General features: G+C 41.3%; 1 protein-coding gene across 7 annotated transcripts in view; it reads right to left on the bottom strand.

The window, feature by feature from the left end:
- Window positions 1-21,120, bottom strand: part of SMYD3 (SET and MYND domain containing 3) — a 359,336-nt gene that overhangs the window by 12,072 nt on the left and 326,144 nt on the right. For 4 of the 7 annotated variants that reach the window (XM_028724156.2, XM_028724157.2, XM_077925725.1 and 1 more), the window contains 2 exons: window positions 7,405-7,513; window positions 3,049-3,534 (listed from right to left, as the gene is read on the bottom strand). In XM_028724156.2, coding sequence (XP_028579989.2) covers window positions 3,433-3,534; window positions 7,405-7,513 — 211 coding nt within the window. In that variant the 3' untranslated portion in view covers window positions 3,049-3,432. Of the gene's footprint in view, window positions 1-3,048; window positions 3,535-7,404; window positions 7,514-21,120 lie in introns of those variants that run through there. The other 3 variants (XR_013392181.1, XR_003705990.2, XM_028724158.2) reach the window with 1 other exon arrangement.

Raw genomic sequence — 21,120 nt, 5'->3', positions numbered from 1 at the left:
GACAGGTTTAACAGAGGCTTCCCACCGCTGCAAAGAGCAGCTGCTGGGACAATTTTCGTTGAGACTATGGTGAAAAGAAACTCCCTTTACTGGCTCACACATGGTCCTAAGCCTATTAAGTGTCCCCACACATATTTTACGAGCGCTTGTTTTAACATGCAAATTAATTGAATTCATGCAATTTACTAAACTTCCAGTTTGGTCCTTAATGCCTGGATCTGGCCTTCCCCCTGAACATTTTCCCTTTCTTAACCAGCCATTAAAACAACAACAACAACAGTTCTCCTTGGATTATTGCACTTCTTGGGTGGCTGACATGACTCAACCTTTCCCGAAATTTCAATTTTTCAAGTGCACAATGCTACACTCACCATAACTTTCTCAAAACACTTGAGGGGAGATGAGTCTCCAGCGTTTGCATTCATGAGATGAGGCTGTAAAGCATGCCTGGAGTGCTCATTTTCTCAGAAATGTATTCTCACCGAATGGTGTCAAGTTATTGTTGTGAAGAAGCTGACTAGAGATTAATAAAATGACAGTCATGGATGGGAAGGAAGCAGTAAACTGTCCTGGTGGAGGAGGGGAACAGGGACAAACGCTAAAGGCAGCCCTGTATAAGGCAGTTTTAAAAGTTTGATGTTTTATTGTGTTTTTAATATTCTGTTGGGAGCAGCCAAGGGTGGCTGGGGCAACCCAGTCAGATGGTTGGCATATAAATACTGTTATTATTATTACAGTGGTGCCCCGCAAGACGAATGCCTCGCAAGACGAAAAACTCGCTAGACGAAAGGGTTTTCCGTTTTTTGAGTCGTTCTGCAAGACGAATTTCCCTATGGGCTTGCTTCGCAAGACGAAAACGTCTTGCGAGTTCTTGCGAGTTTGTTTCCTTTTTCTTAAAGCCGCTAAGCTGTGCTTCGCAAGACGAAAAAACCGCAAGACGAAGAGACTCGCGGAACGGATTAATTTCGTCTTGCGAGGCACCACTGTATTATTATTATTATTATTATTATTATTATTATTATTAGGTGAAACTTTCAAAACATGTAAATGGTTTCTGTTTAAATTTCTTATAGAAATATTTGGCTTTGTTAACATCCACTTAAAGCTTAAAAAATTAAGGGCAACTGCACTGGCTAAAATGTCTTGCTCGGTGGCAACTTCTCACTCTTCCAATGCATTATTGTTGGTAACACAGAAAACGGCCTATGCTAAGTCAGACCATTGGTCCACCTCGCTCAGCATTGCTTACACCATCTGGCTGCAGCTCTCCAGGGCTTCAGACAGGGATTTCTCCCAGCCCTACTTGGAGATGCCAGGGATTGAACCTGGCACCTTCTGCATGCAAAGCAGATGCTTTCCTGCTGAGCTCTGGCCCTTCCACATACTAAATATGAGGGGAAGCTAAAAGACTTTCCGAAGAATGCAGCAAACTGGGGTAACAAATACATTGGTACCTCGGGTTACAGACGCTTCAGGTTACATACGCTTCAGGTTACAGACTCCACTAACCCAGAAATAGTACCTCGGGTTAAGAACTTTGCTTCAGGAAACCAGAGGCCTTTCTCTTGGGTATTGTCGACCAGAGTGTGTTAAAAAAGGACAGAACATTCTTTATGTATGCAACAACAGCAGCAAGAATATTGATTGCCAAGAACTGGAAAACTCAGAAGCTACCCACTGTGGAAGAATGGCAGATGCAGCTGATGGACTATATGCAGCTAGCCGAGATGACCGGCAGAATCCGAGACCAGGGAGAAGAAAGGATGGAAGAAGACTGGAAGAAATTTAAGATCTATTTACAAAAATATTGTAATTTGGCTGAGTGTTGAACCGGATGCCAGAGTAGAAAACAATTGTCTATCACCAAATTAGACTTAAGGATGAATTATATGCTAATCAAAACTAAGACTATGAGCAAAATGATAATTTGTTTGAAATTAATTTAATAATGATGCAAGTGTATGCGGGAGGTGTGGGGGAGTCCTATGCAACAACTGAGAGATGTTAAATTGACAATGATGAATTGTGTTATTTCTGATGTATGTTTTATGTGAAAATCTTAATAAATATATTATAAAAAAAAAAAAAAAAAACTTTGCTTCAGGATGAGAACAGAAATCGTGCTCTGGCGGCGCGGCGGCAGCAGGAGGCCCCATTAGCTAAAGTGGTGCTTCAGGTTAAGAACAGTTTCAGGTTAAGAATGGACCTCCGGAACGAATTAAGTACTTAACCCGAGGTACCACTGTAGCTGCTATCAGAAACAACATGCCGTATTTATATTATTAGTGAATTGACTAGTAGCCACTGCAGATTTTGGGAATTTGTACAGAGTCCAGGCTTCAAGAACCTTTTAGCAGGGTCTATTAGCCCAACACTCAGGAGATCTGCTGCCAGTCAGATTGCTAGATTGACCAACAGTCTGAATTGGAATAAGGCATTTCCTTGTTTCCTGGTTGCAAAGGAAGATATGAACGCATGCAGATTAAAAAAATATATATGGTAAGAACTGGTAACCACTTTTACAAATGCTGGGTACATGAAATCACATTCCTGGGCATCAGTACAAGGCTAAGCACAGTGTTTGAATGACAAAGAAGGCTGGCATTTTAATCCTATGTATGTTAAGACAGAAGAAAATATAATTATGTTCAGTTGAGTTTACTCACTAGTAATCAGTGTGTATATGATTTCCTTCCTTCCTATGAAACCTACCTCATCCCTCTTGAACCCAACAAAGCCAGAAAATTACCCCAAGACATGCACCAATCAAGCTCAGATGATATTAAGACTGTATAACTGAAAGGAATCAGTATGGAGGAGCTGAATCGATTTACAGCTTTAGAAGAACAGATTCAACTTGCATATGCAAATTCCACGGTTAATAAATTAATGGTGCTTAATGGTGGATATTCTAGGCAAACTAAAACTGGAAAGGATGTAAAACAAATTCATCCACAGGATCATTCCATGTCTCAAAATGACAGCATGTGAAAGGAAAAGAAGTAATGTAATGCACGAGAGAAAGCAGCAATAAAAATGGAATTCAAATACTTTGGATATAGGATTTTATTTTTGTTTAATATTGGTTACCATGACATATAAAGAGTACCTTAGCTACCATGATAAATGAAGAAAATCATTTCCAGAAATTATCATTTTCTACGTCATTAATAGTATATTGTACTTTTACCAAGAACTGTCCAAGTTTCTTTGTCAACACGTTGTTTTGCAGACAGCATACTTCTGGTGGAAATATCAAGAAACTGGTGTGAAAGGTCCCTTGAAGAATTAGCAGAAGAAACAATGTACAGGTTACACACCAAAACAACTGGAACCTTTTCCTAACTGTTCTCTGATTAATGAGATCTTGACAGCTACATAGATTGTGTAGGGAGACATTTTCTTTCTCCAATGTCTTCTTGCAGGTCTTCTTCATTCTAATGGCAGGCCAGCCTCACAGTCTTCCTTGAGCATCATCAAGTCGTGCACTAGGCTGTGTTCTGTCCCATGGGTCACTTTCATGATATCATAAGCCTGAAAAGACAGACAGGTAATCCATCATTCTTTATTGCATGCCTCTCAACTGCTCTGGCTGGAAAGTTCTGCTTTTTCTTTTTTCTTTTAATTTTGCTTTCGTTTTGCCCATTTGCAACGCTCTTCATCTGCAGATGTCCAAAGAGGAATACAGACACAGGTGGCCACACTAGAGGAGATTTGCCCCATTATCAGCAGCTACTCAGTGCAGGATGACGGGATTGGTCATTAACATTGACGCCAACAGGCCTAGAGTGGAGCAAAGTCATGAAGATCTAGGAGCTGTGGAGAACATGGCTTCGGCACCTTCCATAAGCAGGTCCTGCTTCCAGAGAAGCTCATTTGCGAAGACAGCAGGGGCACCATAAGGTGCAAAGGAACTGAAGGAAAACAAAAATCTAAGCCGAAAGATGGGGGTGGGAAAACTATGCAAAGAATAAAAGGGAACGTGAGAGGGATAAATAGCAAGAGTAGCCCAGATCGTGCGCTGATCTGCATGCAACGCTGCCCAAGGAACTGACTGCGGGAGCTGGAGCTATGCGCCTGGTTTGGGCTATGTGTATGAGTTGATCAGAAAATGCATGCACACTAACCATGCAATCCTAACCACGTCTACTCAGAAGTAAGTCATATTGAATTTAGTGGGGCTTACTCCCAGGAAAGAGGAGTTTGGATAAATATTACAATGCTAAATATTACAATGTGTGCATACAAAAGTCATTACACAACAGCTGTTTCCTCCACAGGATAAAACAATCATAGCGACTGCTGAGCACCGTAGGACCAGTGGCTTCTCTCACGATTTAAGGAATTGGTTTTATTATTATTATTATTTATTATTACTATTCTGTGCACACAAATACGAGACAGGCCACGGTATCAGAAGCCACACAGTTGTCTTACCCAAGAATAGAAAGCCTCATTAGATAATTGGTATGAATGTGTCTCTGAATGCAAATAAAAGCCCAGCACATTCATTTGTGTCTAATTTGCATTGGGATTGGACAGGGTACCTAACATCAGCGTATGTAACAGTATGCAAATCTGCTGCCGCACCGCTCAGTCATGATGAAAGGAGGAAGCAAACTCCATCATGCTGATGCTCTACAAAGCAAAAGGACAGAGCATTGAGGAAATCATTTCTGGTTCTCCTTTGTCCCTTGATTAAAATGAATGCCTGTTAGAGGCAGCAAAGGAAGGACAAACGCCTAGAAAGCAATACTCATTTTACTTTAATCACACATGCAGTTAATAATGCACAGGGCAAGCTGGAAAGAACCAGTTCAAATGACATATAGTCAGAAAGAGTTCAGCATCACTCTGGAGCAGAAGGGCTTTTTGCTCATGTTCCTTTGAGCTTTTCCCAGCAGGGGATTGATACAGATGGAATATATATTTCGGCTGACAAGTTGATATATTATTATAATCACTCAGAACCAACCTTCCTGTATCACGGGGTATAGTGGCAGCAGACTAGATCCCTTTCCATGTGCAGGGAGGTTATATGCGACTGCAATCTCTGACATCTCCCAGCTGCAGTCTGAAACAGTGCAGCTCAGGAAGGACTATGACATTTCTCTTGTGCACTATTTAAATAACGAGCCGGTTTCAATTAACTGGACCCGGCAGCCGAAGCCCAGGCAAGGACGTCTGCTAGCGCAATGGGGGTTCCCCCCCCCCCCGAAAATGGCTTGGGGAAGGGTCAGGAGAATCTCCAAAACAGTGCAAGGAGGGAGGAGAGGCCTGGTCAGTGCCTAGATAAGAGGCGACCTGCAACTCTGTAAGTACACAGTCTTGAGTTCAACTGGATCAGTGATGTAGTACAGAACTGAACACCATAAAATCCAACAACAATTCAAGTTCTAACCATTATCATGCATAAGTATTGCACAGGTTCAACTGAATTTCAGAATCCTCATTTGATCTTAGTCCTTAGCGAAGAAAGTCACACTAGCACTTAGGATACATTTACAAGTTTAAAAAGGTACAATTAGTGAAGTGCAGTAAGCAAGGCAATTGTCAGAATACTATGCTGTGTATTCACAAATATGTACCATGTACCTTATGGTTACCAGATATTTTTGCAATGAATCCGGGGGACCCTTTCTTTTGTGGGTGAAGCTGAGTAGCAACAGGGAATCAGTAGTGGGGATGGTGAGGCAAAAGGCCCTGGGCCCAAGCCCACATGCATAAAGGTGCAAAGCCCTTCTTTTGCACCCTGTGAAACATAAATGCACAGTTTTTAAAAAAAACAACTGGGCAATGGTGCACTGCCCGCCTCCCCTGATTTCCTTTCCCCTCCCCCCTTTGTTTTGACAGATCAGGGAAGGCTCGCTGCCGTGGCACAGGAAAAATGGCGGGCGCCACGGCAGCAAGCAGCTCTTGAAGCCAGCCAGAGCCAACTGCGCTAACAGGCTGGCTCCGGGCTGCTGAGGCTGCTGCCGCCACGTTTCCCAGGGACAGATTTGCAAATCCAGGGACCGTCCCCGGGAACCGGGGATGTCTGGTAATCCTAATGTACCTTGCACTTTGTGACTCTATCACAAGCTCATGATGAGAAATTCCAAATAAGGCAGCTGCTGGCTGAAATAAGCACAGGAGTAGCATGTAATTGAGCTCATGTGGAATAGCACACTATTAACAGAATGTGTGGAGGGAGGGAGAGAGAGTAAAGCTGTAATATTTTTCTCTAGGTGCTGTAAATATTCTTATTTGGGCTACCTTTAAAGCTCAGGATTAAGGTGATAATTTTAATTCACTATATTGTATTAATATATAGGAAGGTCTTTTGTTCAATGGGCATAACAGAGTGTTGCTACCTCTTAGAATGAGGTGGGTCACAGATTTAACAAATATGAAGTGATCACAATGCAAGAATGCACATACCATGTCCACAAAGCAGAAGTACTAAATGTTCCACTCCAAATATAATGAACATTTGTGCATTTGAGACAGATTTTAATCCTGAATCAGCCTGCAATTCTAAAAGGAAGTCTGTTAAGGTTTCTTCTTTCTTTTTTAAAAAATCAAATATCATAACACTCCCCCATTAAAAACAAAAATTATCCTAAAATCCATTTTGCACTTGATTCAATTAGAATCCCTCTGGCAAATTGACAATATAAAATGCAGTACAGCCACCACTGTCTTCCACTCACAGTGACTTTTAAAAGACATTGTTAATTAAAAACTTGTCAGAATTCACGGGGCATTTGCTTTCCAACTCAGACTGCCAGCTGAAAATCAGGTGTTATTGTCAATGGCAGCATTTGAACATGACGTTTGTCAAAAATCAAATTTTAAACGTGAACTCCTACTGACGCCAGCCTACCAATTTAAGATTTTGGTCCCCCTCTGCCGTTTTTGTGTTAAAATCCTAATCTAAAAGTTTCAGATCGATATAGTACCCCTTGTCTAGGATTACCGACACATAGATGTGTTTTCACCTACTCCTTAGTCTGTATTCCCCACGCAGCTAGGCAGAACATAATCAATATTTTAAAGGGAGCATGAGAAGCAGACTAAGGCACTGAAATACTCTTTCATTCGTCCATCTTAATAGCTGCTTGCCACTCAAGGTTAGGGGTGATTAATGATACCCACCAGCTACTGAACAGTAATTACCAACAACTGATATTAAAGGAAGTCACCCCTGGAAACTAGGTAAGTAGCAATGACCCATCACCTCACTGCGCAGCTATTGCCTACGGTACCAGTGTGGATAAAAGGAAATGCGGAGGTGGGGTGGGTGGAAAACGACTGGTGGTTAATATTTCAGCAGCGGGGGTGAGCTGGGAGGGTGAGGCAAATGGCAGCAGTTAGAGAGCGAAGGAAAGGGGAAAGGGTAGAAGCAGAGCGAGCAAAACTAACCTCCTTCAAGGTTTCCAGGGCCTGAGGAAACAAGTCGTGACTGCACTGGAGTTTGGCCACTCTCATCATCTGGACGGCTCTCAAAGGATGGAAGCCAGAATAATAAACCCTAGAAGCGTGGAAGGGAGAAAAATCATCATAGCATCTTTGTCAGCTCTCACCTTCACAGTTCCTGCCTCAGCGGAGAGCTATTAGGGTGGGCCTGCAAAGCCATTGTGAATGTTAATAAGGTATTCAGAGAAAATTAGCTACACGGCGAAGAAGTGTGGAATACTGAGGGGAATTAACAAATTATTATTTTTCCTGTCCCTGCAGAATGACTTTTACATTATCCTGTTAGAAAGTGACAGGGGTGGGAGCAATTTGCACACCTCAGTTCGGCAGCACAATAGCTCTCTCTATGCTTCGTGTTAAACAAAGAGGCTTTCTCTCACAGCAGTGCTGAGACAGTTTCATTTCCATGGGAGGTTTTTCAATGTGGAGACAGGGTCTGTATTCCGAATCTTCACAGAGCCTGGGGGAAGAGTCCATGCGGGACAGCAGGATGCAGAATACACACAGTGAAACGTATTCACAACTTCAATTCTGAGGGCTTCCATTTCCCTAGCCACACAATAAAATACAATATGTGTCTGCAGAAATGGCCAAGGGGCTTGCAATACCTAAAATGCCCAGCACAAGCAAATTGATCCTCAAAAACATAGTGGCTAAGAATGTGAGCCAGTTAAATCCCCAGGTCAAATCCTTCCTCAGCCACAAACTCAGTAATTGGCTCCAGAAAATATACTATTTCTTGGGAGCATTAATACTGGCCAACCTTACAGGAGCATTGCGAGATTTCCTGAAATAATGAACACTGTAAAGATAGTAGACAACTAGTCAACAATTGTAGTAGCAGTTGCAGTGTTGCTGTGAAATAGGCACCTTTATTTATTTTCTGGATAGTTCTCAACACATGTTTAGAAAGCAGCAACTGAAAAAGCCATTTTATATAGACCTACATGCCTGTCAGCATTTCTTGACTATGGGATTTCATTCTGGGGCAACGTTCCAAAGCAAACCTGAGCACCTTTTACTTTACTAGCATACAGGATGGATCTAGCCTGATAAAGGTTTATGCTTTCTTTCCCACTAATCTGATGGGACCAGTACTCCCTATTAACTGCACTGCCATTATTCCTGATTTACATTCACACACAGAGATGAAGACAGAGTAAGGCTGCTTGTTTGTAGCACAAGGAACACATGTAATGCCCTGGTGTCACTAATTACTTGCAATATTATGTACTGGAAATGTCAGTGTTTTAAAGGCAATCACTCTGCAGCTGCAAGATTTGTACAGTGGTGTAAACTATTCAGGATCAGTGTCATTCAGCAAAGGAAAACAACCCATTTGATCAAACATTTATCAATTCTTGCTGGCAGTTCTTCATGATATTTACAAAAATAATCTTGTAGTGTAGCTACAGCAGCAGGAAGAAACTTAGAAACAAACCCCAAATGGCACCAGGGCTTTTCTTTCTTTTTCTTTTCTTTGGGGGTGTGCTAATTTTGAAAATTATATATCTCAAAGAAACGAACACATAACGTAATACGAAACATAAATAACGTAGGATCAGTACAGCCACCTGCATATTATTTATTTATTGAAATTATGTACCAACCTTCCTCCCCAAGGAGCCCATGATAGCAAAAAGTTGAATAAGCAAGAGGATATGTTGGAAAATATAGGGAGGTGAGCTGGGTTAGATAGTTAAAGGGAAAGCTATCATTTTGCTTTGTAAGAGGTCAGCATGTTGTTGGTTTGAAAGCAGCTGCTTTTTCCACTGGCTCCTAAAAGAAGAAACAGGTGTATTTGTCTGGCACCTGTATGTATGCATCATTATTATCAATAAACGAAATAAAATCTTGCCAGTTTGTGTAGTCTGTAGTTTTATTATCTCTCAGAGTTATTAGATAGCATGTTAATTTTCCCATTATGGCAAAGCTCCAGAACTTTTCATAGCATAGTTAGATTAATAGTCCAGCTGCGTCTTTCCAGCACAGGGTGATAATAAAACAGGGTCCAATGATTAAGTCATTGGAGGGAGCACCCCATTTCCCCACAAGAAACGGCACCAACCCTTTTCTATGAAACTAAATAGTAACCATTTGCAAATGGCCCAGGGGTTGATCTACCTTTTCAGTTAAGTACTCACCATGAGGTGGTTTCCCCTCTATATTTACTAGTAAAAATGCTCCAATGAGTGAAACACGTGCAACATGGTAAGATCATGTCAACAGCTTTTTCAGAGATCCTTGCTTTCTAGCTTTCGCATGGTGTGATACTTGGCAATTTTATCATATGGGAGACCTCTCGTCACTTTGGGCTGGTCTGCACATGTGTGGCCATCACCTGGCAACTGCAACATTAAGTACTGACTTGCATGCGCCAGTGACCCACCACAGAGCAATCACTGCATACACAAATTGTATACCATCTTGTGGGCCCACTGGATGGAAAGGTAGAAGGGGGTGATTAATGAATGAACAAAATTACTCTGCAGTAGATTCAGTTCACATATTCAGTCACAAATCATAATGTGTTGAGGAACCAAGTACTAACACATCAAGAAATTTAAAGAGATAAAGTATCTGCTTTGCATACAGAAGGTTCCAGGTTCAATCACTGGCATTGCCAGGTAGAACTGGGAAAGAACCCAGTCTCGAATCTTGTAGCTGCTGCCGGTCAGTGGAGACAACACTGACTTAGATGGACCAATGGTCTGACTCAGTGAATGGCAGCTTCCTATGTTTCTAAAACTAGCCTTTTATACTGAGGTGCAAAGTGGACTGTCCTATCATTGTGCCATGTGTTCACTGACTGAGAACAGGACTGTGCCCTGCCTGCCCTTCATTCCAGCTTCCATCAGCCACAGCCAACATGGCCAGTCGTCATGGATAATAAGATGTGGTGCAACAAGGCCCGGAGGTTCCCCATTTCTGTACACCCCCATTCAATATCTCAATTCCATTAGCATTCCAATGCCTCAAAGAAACGGAAAGGCTGACTGAGTGAACTGCCCTCCAGCTGCCTGAGCAAGAAGGCACCAGAGCTAATGTGGGGAAGAGGAAGAAATCAGCACAGAACTGTGGGCTCTTTCACTAGCAGTGGGGATTGGCCCTTTGCCCACTTTTGCCTGGCCGCTACCTCCAATGGGTTACTACCACTGAGGCAGTAAATTCACCCTGTAGAGTCCCCTTTTACTCCCACAAGGGTTCCATTTAGACTTAATGGAATAACTGCATCCAATTCCTAAGGTAATCAGAGTTTGTGAAGATTTAGGATTATGGTACATGATACCAGAGGAAGCAGTAAGTAATTAAGCAATGCCAGGCAGACAACCAAAACCACTCACAGCCATAAACTAAAGGGAGAGGAAATTTAAGAGGTGGAGGTAAAGGAAGCGAGCGTGAAACTGAGAGCACTGAGTGCATAAATATTTACAAAGCTGTTTTATTGGGCTGATTTATGTACTGGTCTTATGCATGTGTTTAGTTGCTTTTCACAAGCTTTAAAGCTGACATATAAAATAGCTGTTTAGTATCATTTTCTGTAATAAATCTGTTAAATTATTGGAGCATCTTCTGTGTAAGCACATTTGCCGGACCACCTTCCTGAGGAAAAGTGTACAATGTAAATATTTTGGAAGATATTTGAAGGGAAATGTGCTAAGGTTTGGTTCCGTTTAACTTCATGTATCCTATTGGAAACAGCAAACAAACCAGAAAATACTTTTAGCACCTCGATTAAGTCAACATACTAAATGAGTTACCAAGATGAGCTCCAGGAAGGCTAGAACCTCAATCCAGGAGGTGCTTAAACCATTTAGAGGAGCACAAGCATGACTGGCCCCCGAGGACAATTGAGTAAGGCTGTTGCATGGAACCAATTCTATTAAGGGTTCCTGTCACCAACCAAAGTCCAACCATCATCCATCCTGGTTCTCACTTGGCACAGGGCCTAGCTAGGCTGCCATCTCTAATGCTCTGGATCTCATGGCAAGGGAAAATGTACCTATAACCTTACCAACTTGTGACTATACAAGGTTCTTTACATTTGTAGACATGTCGGTTCAGAGGTGGCATGCACTAGCTTGAACCTTAAGCAAGGTAAGAACACCATGTGGATATGTAAAAAGATACATTAATACACTGCTCTTCAGCTAAGTAACTTCCTTCTCACTGATGCTACCCAGAACCATATCCTGTCAAAATAAGGTCATTCAATGTGAGCAAACATTTGGTGGATCAGATAGGGTGGGGTCATTTATTTTAATGTTATTTAAATTTCTTTTTGCTGGAGAAGACTCTTGAGAGTCCCATGGACTGCAAGAAGATCAAACGCATCCATTCTTAAGGAAATCAGCCCTGAGTGCTCACTGGAAGGACAGATCGTGAAGCTGAGGCTCCAGTACTTTGGCCACCTCATGAGAAGAGAAGACTCCCTGGAGAAGACACTGATGCTGGGAAAGATGGAGGGCACAAGGAGAAGGGGGCGACAGAGGACGAGATGGTTGGATAGTGTTTTCGAGGTTACCAGCATGAGTTTGACCAAACTGCGGGAGGCAGTGGAGGACAGAGGTGCCTGGCGTGCTCTGGTCCATGGGGTCACAAAGAGTCGGACACGACTAAACGACTAAACAACAACAACAAAATTTCTTTTACATTCTTCTTACGTCTATCTGAGCTCAGATATTACTGTTGTAGTTTACTATTGAGGTGGGAAGGTGGGAAGATTCAGACATTGCATTTTATGTGTCCTTCCGTACCCATTCTGGTTTAATTTGAAATTAATCTTTACAGCCCTGATGTCTCCAGGCCTGAACTATTTGCCAAGGGTTCAAGGCATCAGGCTCTTTCATGGCATCAGGTTAGTGAAATGAGCCCACAGATGCACATGATGACAGCACCATCCAAGAATGCTGAGAATCATGGGGAATGTAGTTCCCATTGTTCTCAGTATTCCAGGGTGCTGCTGAGAATTGCAGTATTCTGGCAGGAGTTTTAAGAGAAAGCAGTTGCTATGTTTGACTTCCCCGACATTTGGCCTTCTGCTATCATTCGTAGTGCAATTTTCTTTTGAGCTAGGAAACCCAGTAAGCCCAGTTTAGCATTGTCTACATTGAGGCCAGTAACTCAACATATCGCAGAAAAATACATTTCACAGGCACTGGAGGGGGAAAGAATCTATATTTCCAATGTTTGTGGACATTATCATTTCTTTTTAAATGAAGAAACTGGATTGCATATTTGCCTTGATAATCTCTTGTGACAATCAAAATTACTAGCTGGTTTATTGCTCTGGGAAGAAACGGTTCATTTACTTGGTTTGAAATGCACCTGTCAATTTCATTTCCTTGAGCATCCTGTGTGTTTTCACATTATAAAAGGGTATAAAAAGGAGAGGACTGGTGCTTTCTAGATATGTAACACAAGCTTTTAAAATCATACATCTGAGAGAACTTCTCTTTTCTTTGCTTTCCAAGTTTAGAGCTTTTTTTATCCTCTCATGAGCTTAGATTAAAAGCTTAGTACAGAGCAAAGAAAATGACGAACATTTCCAATTCCTCACAATTTAAAATAGGTTAATTGATGTATGCTATTCTCCGTAAACCCATTTGCAAAGCAACATTTGTGCCTCCACCTTCAGCCTGATGGAATTTCAAACACACACGACTTGTAAGCCTTGTGAGTTTATAATGGAAGAAAATGCTTATTAGAAGATTCCAGAGTCACCGAAGCTGCGAAGGTTTTGATACAGTCCATAATACTACACCTCACTAAAAGTTAAGAATACACAAAAGAAGTATGGTACACAGCAGGGTATTTCCTCACCCCCCCATGCCCCCCATTATGGTGAAGGGTACCAGACTTCTGGAATAATGTTGAGTGGATGGAGTATAATAATGCCAAAATCAATTTAGAAAGAAGTAGATTCTGCTCCAGTTAATGGGATTATTCTTGGGAAATGATGTGGCAATTTTGTTCCTATTATCAATTTGTGTTCCACCCTAGAATAACATTCTTCCTCCTCTGACTGAGCCCTTGAGTCAGCTCATGGAATCTTCCTGCCTGCTCTGTTTCAAACGTGGTTGATTGCACACACACCACCCCTCACAAACATAATGTTTTATCTGTCAATTTATCGGAAGCTGTTTGAAAAAATGACAAGTAAATTACATTAAGGTGAGGCACAAAGTAAGGAAGGGCGAGATGCCCATAGTTGCTGAATTACATGAAGGTCATGGTGGGTGGGTTTTTTTTGATGATTTGTGTAACTAACCTTCTTGAAGGCTGCAGTAGCTATAGGGTTTCCAATTCCAAGTGCTGGTTTTAATCTATAAAGCCTTAAACTGCTCAGTGCTGCAATACCTCAAGGACCACCTCTTCCCATATGAGCTCTGTGATCATCACTATTTGCATACTTCCTCCAGAAGAGGTCTGGAGGGTGGCAACACGGACTTTTCTGCAGTGACTCCCTGTTTGTGAATGTTCTCCCCAGATAGGTTCATCTGGCACCTTCATTATACTTCTTCACGCACCAGGCAAAAATGTTCTTCTTCAACTGGGTCTTTGGCTGATTAACGGTCTGTGTACAGTGGTACCTCAGGTTAAGTACTTAATTCGTTCCAGAGGTCCGTACTTAACCTGAAACTGTTCTTAACCTGAAGCACCACTTTAGCTAATGGGGCCTCCTGCTGCTGCCACGCCGCCGGAGCCCAATTTCTGTTCTCATCCTGAAGCAAAGTTCTTAATCCGAGGTACTATTTCTAGCTTAGCGGAGTGTGCAACCTGAAGCGTATGTAACCTGAAGCGTATGTAACCTGAGGTACCACTGTACTTTAACACGTGTTTGTGAAAGGAGGGGTTATTGGTTTATTTTGTTTTTGTTCTTGTCTTTATTAAGTACTTTGTTGTTTTATTCTGTATTTTATGCTGTGAACTGCCCTGAGATCTTCAGTTGAAGCGCAGTATACAAATTTAATAAAGCATCATAATCACCATGCAGGTCAAGGGATAGAGCCATGTTAAACTCATATATACTACTTCAACACATTCTTATTAGAATACTAGATATAGCACATATTGCCATAAATATTATTGCCATTCTGGTTTCATAGGCTTAGGGAGAGTTCAACACAACAACTAATATTACAAGAGCAGATGGACACCAAGATGCGGACAGAAACTGTGGAATCTTACATGGTGGCAGACCAGGTCACACTACTGCCATGCTAGATCTACTTAAATAAGTCCACCAAACTCAATTACTTATGAGTAAACTTCTAGATTGGAGAATGCCAGTTTAAAATAGCATCTGATCCAGAGGGAAAGGCAAATTAAAAACAAAATAAAATAAAACAAGGAAGAAGTAAAGGTGAAAAAGATGTATGCTAGCTTACAGTGTGATTTGGTGACAATAACCTTGGCCTTCATTATCTTCTGACAGCAAATCAATGACCGGCTGCTGCTACAAGACGCCCATGTTGAACTCTTAAGTGGTTTGTATTCCTTCAAAGTGCAATTACAAGGCCAGCATTAGGCATAGACAGGGCAGACCCTTCTGAGCATGGTCCATGCACATAACCTTGGAAGGAAGCTCCTATGTAGCATTTCCCTTTGTTTCTTAAATGAGTGATTGACACAGCTAGACCCAAGATGCTACGATCTGAGACACATAATGTCAGACACTAAATACAGACGGGACGGCAAGAGACTTTATCCCCCTGAACATAGTCTACAATGCAAAGCAAAAAGTGGATAAAATCAGCTGCAAAGGTACTTGAACTAGGATCAATTTGTACAGATTAGATTAAAACTACACACTGAACACTGGGGCACAATAGTTAGCACTCCTAAATTCTTAGTGGTAGGAATAAGTTGTAGATATGGTTGCATTTCTCTTGTACATTCCAAAATAAAGCTATTGAGTCTGAATTCCTGCAGAATCATGGGTACAATGAAGCCAAAATATTACCCTGTGTTTGTTCTCTGCCAATTAACTCTGGAATACTTCTTATCTCTAGATCTTGAATGGACACTGAAATTTTATTTAAAAGGCAATTCCCATGCGCAGAGCAAATAATTTCCTTTCCAACAGAATTCTTCCTTGTTTGATCAGTCTGATAACCACAAATTTATTCATTAATCGTATTTTGAGTTTCATTAAACAATTCTGTAATCTCATAAATACTAAAAATGGTACATTTCTCTTCTTGAGCTAGTCTTTCTGAGCCATATATAATAGGTTTAGCTCAGCTACATTATTAGCCCATTCCCGTAGCACATAAACTACAGGTCACAATTCTTTCTATACCTGGTCTATTCTTGTCCCAAACTGACGCAGCAATCCTAGCGCCATTTACCTCAGAATAAGAACCACTGAATTTAGTAGCACTTAGCAGTATCTATGGGTGATTTGTCTTTAAATCAGATTTTTCGGCTATTTCCACTATGGTGCATTGCATATTTGCAACAGGTCAGGTCCCAATATTCAAATTGGGGAGGGGGAGGGAAGAATATCTACCCTCTCTCAGTGGAAAGTTTTTTGAATCATACCAGTACTGGTTTATCACTAAAGCTGTGTTCTGTTTTTATTTCACATTTGGTGAGCTACATACTTCTGCCTACATTACAGGCACAAATATAATTTATAGGTGTGTCATGTCATTGAAATAGATGGTCATATGCAGACTCTAAGAGGACCTATTGGGATATATCAATTATAACAAAACCTTAAGTAGACTGTAATCTCTTTGGCATCAAGTTGCAAAATATTTTGCAAGGTACAGCTGCTGACAGCTCTGATTCTATCAAAAATTCATTGCATGCCCTATCAGGAAAGAAGAGGGAAAAACATTTACTCCTTTCCATTTTGCACAAAAATCAAACAAAATTGAAAAATATTAAATTACCTCTCTTCTCCAAATCAAGTCACAGAATAGCAGTAAGGGAGCAGAGGTTGTCTATGCAGACGTTTTGATGTTCTGCCAAGCTGAAGCTATAATATAATTTGCTTGAAAGGAAAAGTCAGGAAAATTGCTTTTCGTCTACTGTTGTGCTGTTTTTGCAATCTGCTGTTCTATATTCATTACTTTACATGCTTGCCAGGCTGTGCAGCTTGGCTGACTTGTCATTTGTGGGCATCTCTGTGCTCATCCCTTTGACTCTGAATGCTTAACACAGAAGAGAAAGTGCTATTACAGATAAATTTGTGAACAAGATGAAAACTGTACATCTTGATTCCTGAATAAGTTAACACTGCTTGTAGGATGAAGCTTCTTTAGGCACCATCACCCAACCAGAATCAGTCAACTGTCCACCTCGCCTCCCTGTTGTTGGTTTTTTTTACACATTTTCTACAGAGGTGAACATAAATACATCAACACAGAGTTCTTAAAGACCGGGAAATATATTGTAGTGTCAGCTTTTGAAGACTAGAATCTGCTTTATTAGGTGTAGCAGGCTTAAATCTGATGAAGGGAGATTTTGCCTATGAAAGCTCATAAATAAACTAGTCTTTAAGTCGTTGCAGAATTCTTTGTCATTTTTGCTGCAACAGACTTAGGTAGCTACTTTTCTGATGATCAAACAGAAAGAGAGTTTGTGCTCCTGAACCGAATAGAATCTTTCAAATCCTGCACAGAAGTCTATACAGTACATCTGGCCAACTGAAGAGGAGAACAGTATCAGAGTTGCAAAAGAATAAAGAACGTAATGGTCAAAATTACACCATCATCATCATTATTATTTGCAGTTATACCCCAGCTATTCCTCCAAGGAGCTCCGCATTTAACACCCACAAATAACCCTTTGAGGTGGTGAGAGACAGTGACTGTCCAAGTTCACCCAGTGAGCTTCATGGCTCAGCTAGGCCTGCCATGTGTCCGAAATGTTGTACTTTGTACTGGATTTTAGGCAAGTCAATCGCAAACTTGCTTTTTTGATGTTTTTGTAAAAGAAAGCTTTTTGGGGGTTTCCTAAAAAAAAAAAAGCTCAATTTTTGGGGTGTCCTGCTGGTTTTTACTTTTTGAAATATGGCAACCTAGGTTGAGCACCGCCTTGAACCCGGGTCTCCCAGGTCCTAGTCCAACACTCTATCCACTACACCAAGCTGGCATTACTTCAGAGAGGGAGTGCCATCAGACCTTGAAATCAGTCTGAGAATATTTTGCACCATTTGTTTGTGTCAATATTTTAAATTGTAAACCACCATTGGTGCTTCAGTATAAAGGTAGTGCAGTGGTACCTAGGGTTAAGAACTTAATTCATTCTGGAGGTCCGTTCTTAACCTGAAACTGCTCTTAACCTGAGGTGCCACTTTAGCTAATGGCGCCTCCCACTGCCGCTGCCACGCCATCGCCACGCGATTTCTGTTCTCATCCTGAAGCAAAGTTCTTAACCCAAGGTACTATTTCTGGGTTAGTGGAGTCTGTAACCCGAGGTACCACTGTCTATAAATGCAACAAACAGTATCATATAGCCATTTCTGGATTATTTGAATAAAACTGGTTTTCAAAACTAAATTTTGCCCCCACCATAACTTGGAAGTAACTTCTTTTTCTTTTATTCTGGGAATTATCTGGAATCTAATTGCTTTTTATAGTCTCTGGGCCCTGCCAGTTGTCTGAATATAGTCTACATTTCTAGAGAGATCAGTATACTTGCTTAGGCTGTAACCACGGTCAAAGCAACTGGTACCACAGTTTATTTGTTTTTACTATGGTGTGTGTCCAATGGAAAACTGAAACATACTTTCAGTATAAACAAGAAATTACTGATCTACTGTAAAAGAAGGTGATAGTTAAAAACAACCTAATACAGTGGTACCTCATGTTACATACGCTTCAGGTTAAAGACTCTGCTAACCCAGAAATAGTGCTTCAGGTTAAGAACTTTGCTTCAGGATGAGAACAGAAATCGTGCTCCGGCAGCGCGGCAGCAGCAGGAGGCCCCATTAGCTAAAGTGGTGCTTCAGGTTAAGAACAGTTTCAGGTTAAGTAGGGTACCACTGTATCATGATCAGATACTAACTTACATTTTTATCTTTATTCTAATAGTTATGGCACATTTTTCACCTTCATTTCTATCTGTATTTATTGCTAATATTACAATAAATGAAAATTCTGCTAATACAAAACAAACAAATCTGTCAAGAACACCACCATCCTAAAAAGATGTTTTGCTGGCTCAAGCACTCACAGGAAGGATCTTGCAGCAACTGTCAAAAAGGTGGCAGAGGCACAATGTGTGGATCACATGTTGCTTCACCGCAGCCTCAAGATACGCTAACAAGAGTGCTGTGGCACTTTAATGGTCAACAGATTTATTGTAGCATATGCAGCTGTGGGCTGCAAACATCTGGCCAAATGGGCTCCAGTCAAAAATGTACGTTACAGCTAATCTGTAACTCACTATATTGACTACCCCACTGGAATCTGTCTGAAAACATTCCTGGCCCAAGAAACTCTTTGAGTCATTTGCACACTCAGGCCAACCTTGGTTTTCAATGGATTCATTTAGCTTCCAACTTTCTGCCTGCAGTGTGAAGATTGACATCATGCGTATACACCAGAGCTATCTGTTTGCTTTTCACATTTGTCGCTAGTCGTTCCTCCAAGGAGTTCAGCACAGACAATACGGGGCTCTCTCCTTCAAACCTCACAGAAACCTTGTGGGTTCAGTTCAGCTGAGATGCAGGAACTGGCCCAAGACCACCCTGTAAGCTTCATAATCAAAGGGGGGGGGGGTGGATTTGCTGTGTGGTCCTCAACACTGAAACCCTAGACTCTTCCTGCTGAGCTGTACTGGCTCTGTTGTGTTTCTGCATGGCATGCGAAAACTTTGCAATAATTCAAAAGGCGACAAAACATAGCACAGTTACAGTTATTTACGGGGAAACCCATGTCTCAGCTGAGCATGTGTATCTTGGCTAACAAATATTTTGGTCCGTTAATGGATAGGTGGCAAACAACGTCCAATCAAGATGTCTGTAACTGTAAGGCCCAACTGTTTATGAGACTGACTGCTGATATTAGTATTACCGTGCTATATAATCTCTTTTATTTTCAACACTACCTTTAAATAACCTTTACAAAAAAGCAGCATTGATATTAATTTATGCACCCTCAATGAACTGTATGGCACAGGGCTCTTTTGGCACTTCCATATTCTCATCCCAGAGCTGTTACAGACTCATTTAGGTGGCTCCAATTTTGAGGATGTGCCAGTCCCTCAAGGTACATATGCTCTGATTCTCCAAGGGGTTGAAAAGGATCATTGCGGGGGAAACACAGATTGTTGAGACCTCACGGTGTGCTTCCATAGGTGAGGATGGAGGTGTACCATAGGAGGAAAGATACTGTCTTTTATCTGGGAAACTTCCTGTGTTCTTTGTTGTCTGCTGCTATACAAACTGGGATCGCATGTAGCTGGTTAGTTTTAACCATGCCAGCCTCCCAAATTTCTTGGCATTCTAGCTTTTGCCACTTGTGAGCTGCTGATATCTGGCCCACCCTCCCTCTCTCCCTCCCTCTGCCTCTCCTATTATCTCTACTGAGAGTATATTTTGCTCTCACTCCCCCATATAAAGCTCCCTTTTCCTTTATATCCTCGCCCTCCCTATTTTTCTTGTTGCTTCCAGCTCATCCTTTGCCTCCTTTACTGCATCCCCCCTGCTGTTCAGCATGTGCAGCTTGACAGAGTGAGGCTGAAAAAATGTTCAGTTTCTGATCGGAGATTTTTCTCCAATTTAATCTTGAACCTCACACACAAACAGCACAGTGCAGCAAAGCAGAAAAATGGTATGCTCATGCATACCATACAGATCCCCTTCAGCCACTGCTGTAGGGATGCTTGTCACTAGAATGGCTGCAAGAGTTAAAAGATTTGAATGAAAACCAGGACAGCAGATGATGCATGCCTCAGTGCTGGAAGGTTCCTGGAAAGTGTTCAGCCATCTGATTGATATCAGCAATCTAACCACGATGCCTTGGCTCACAATCCTAACCCTGATATTAGCAGCCACTTTTTATGCATATCCTTGCATTGTAGAATGCACAAGAGAGAAAGCCGTTTTTTAAAAAATTGTACTATCTGATTTATTCATCTAAACAGATTTGACTGCTTGCTCCTTACGCAGTTTTAAAGAAGAGTGAAAGAGACTATGAAGCATACAGGTATGATTGAAACAGCTGGTGGATGCAAAAATAAGTGTTTTTTAATAAAGAGGCTTAATCAGTTGCCATTCCAACACATAGATGGCTTGTTCAAAAATGCAAAGGTTTTATGGCATTTAGCACATGCAACTCCTACTTCATGCATCATATAAGGAATCTCAGATTAAGCTTCTTATCTGCTAAGTATGTAAAATTACAAGGATACCTAGAACAATTAAAAAGAAGCAAATATAGCAATTGGAATGGTGGGCAGGCAGCTTTCCTATCACATGACAAAAGGAGTAAAAATGAGTTACTGGTCTACTTCTTTAGCATATACTTGCACTGTCAATTTTAAGATCTTGAGTGAACCAACTTTTTAGCATCATTAATACCAGTAGCTAGTTGTATCTGGTTCCTCTCAAAGAAGAAGGCAGGCTATCCAAGCTTCAGTCTAGATTTTTTCAAGCCAGACTATGAAGCTTTGGTAATTGCAACAATTCAGTACTGAGGCAAC

The sequence above is a fragment of the Podarcis muralis genome, chromosome 3 (assembly GCF_964188315.1).
Source record: "Podarcis muralis chromosome 3, rPodMur119.hap1.1, whole genome shotgun sequence".
NCBI classification, from domain to species: Eukaryota; Metazoa; Chordata; class Lepidosauria; order Squamata; family Lacertidae; genus Podarcis; species Podarcis muralis.
The sequence above is the reverse complement of the archived record's forward strand: the minus strand, read 5'-3'. Positions and strand labels throughout refer to the sequence as shown.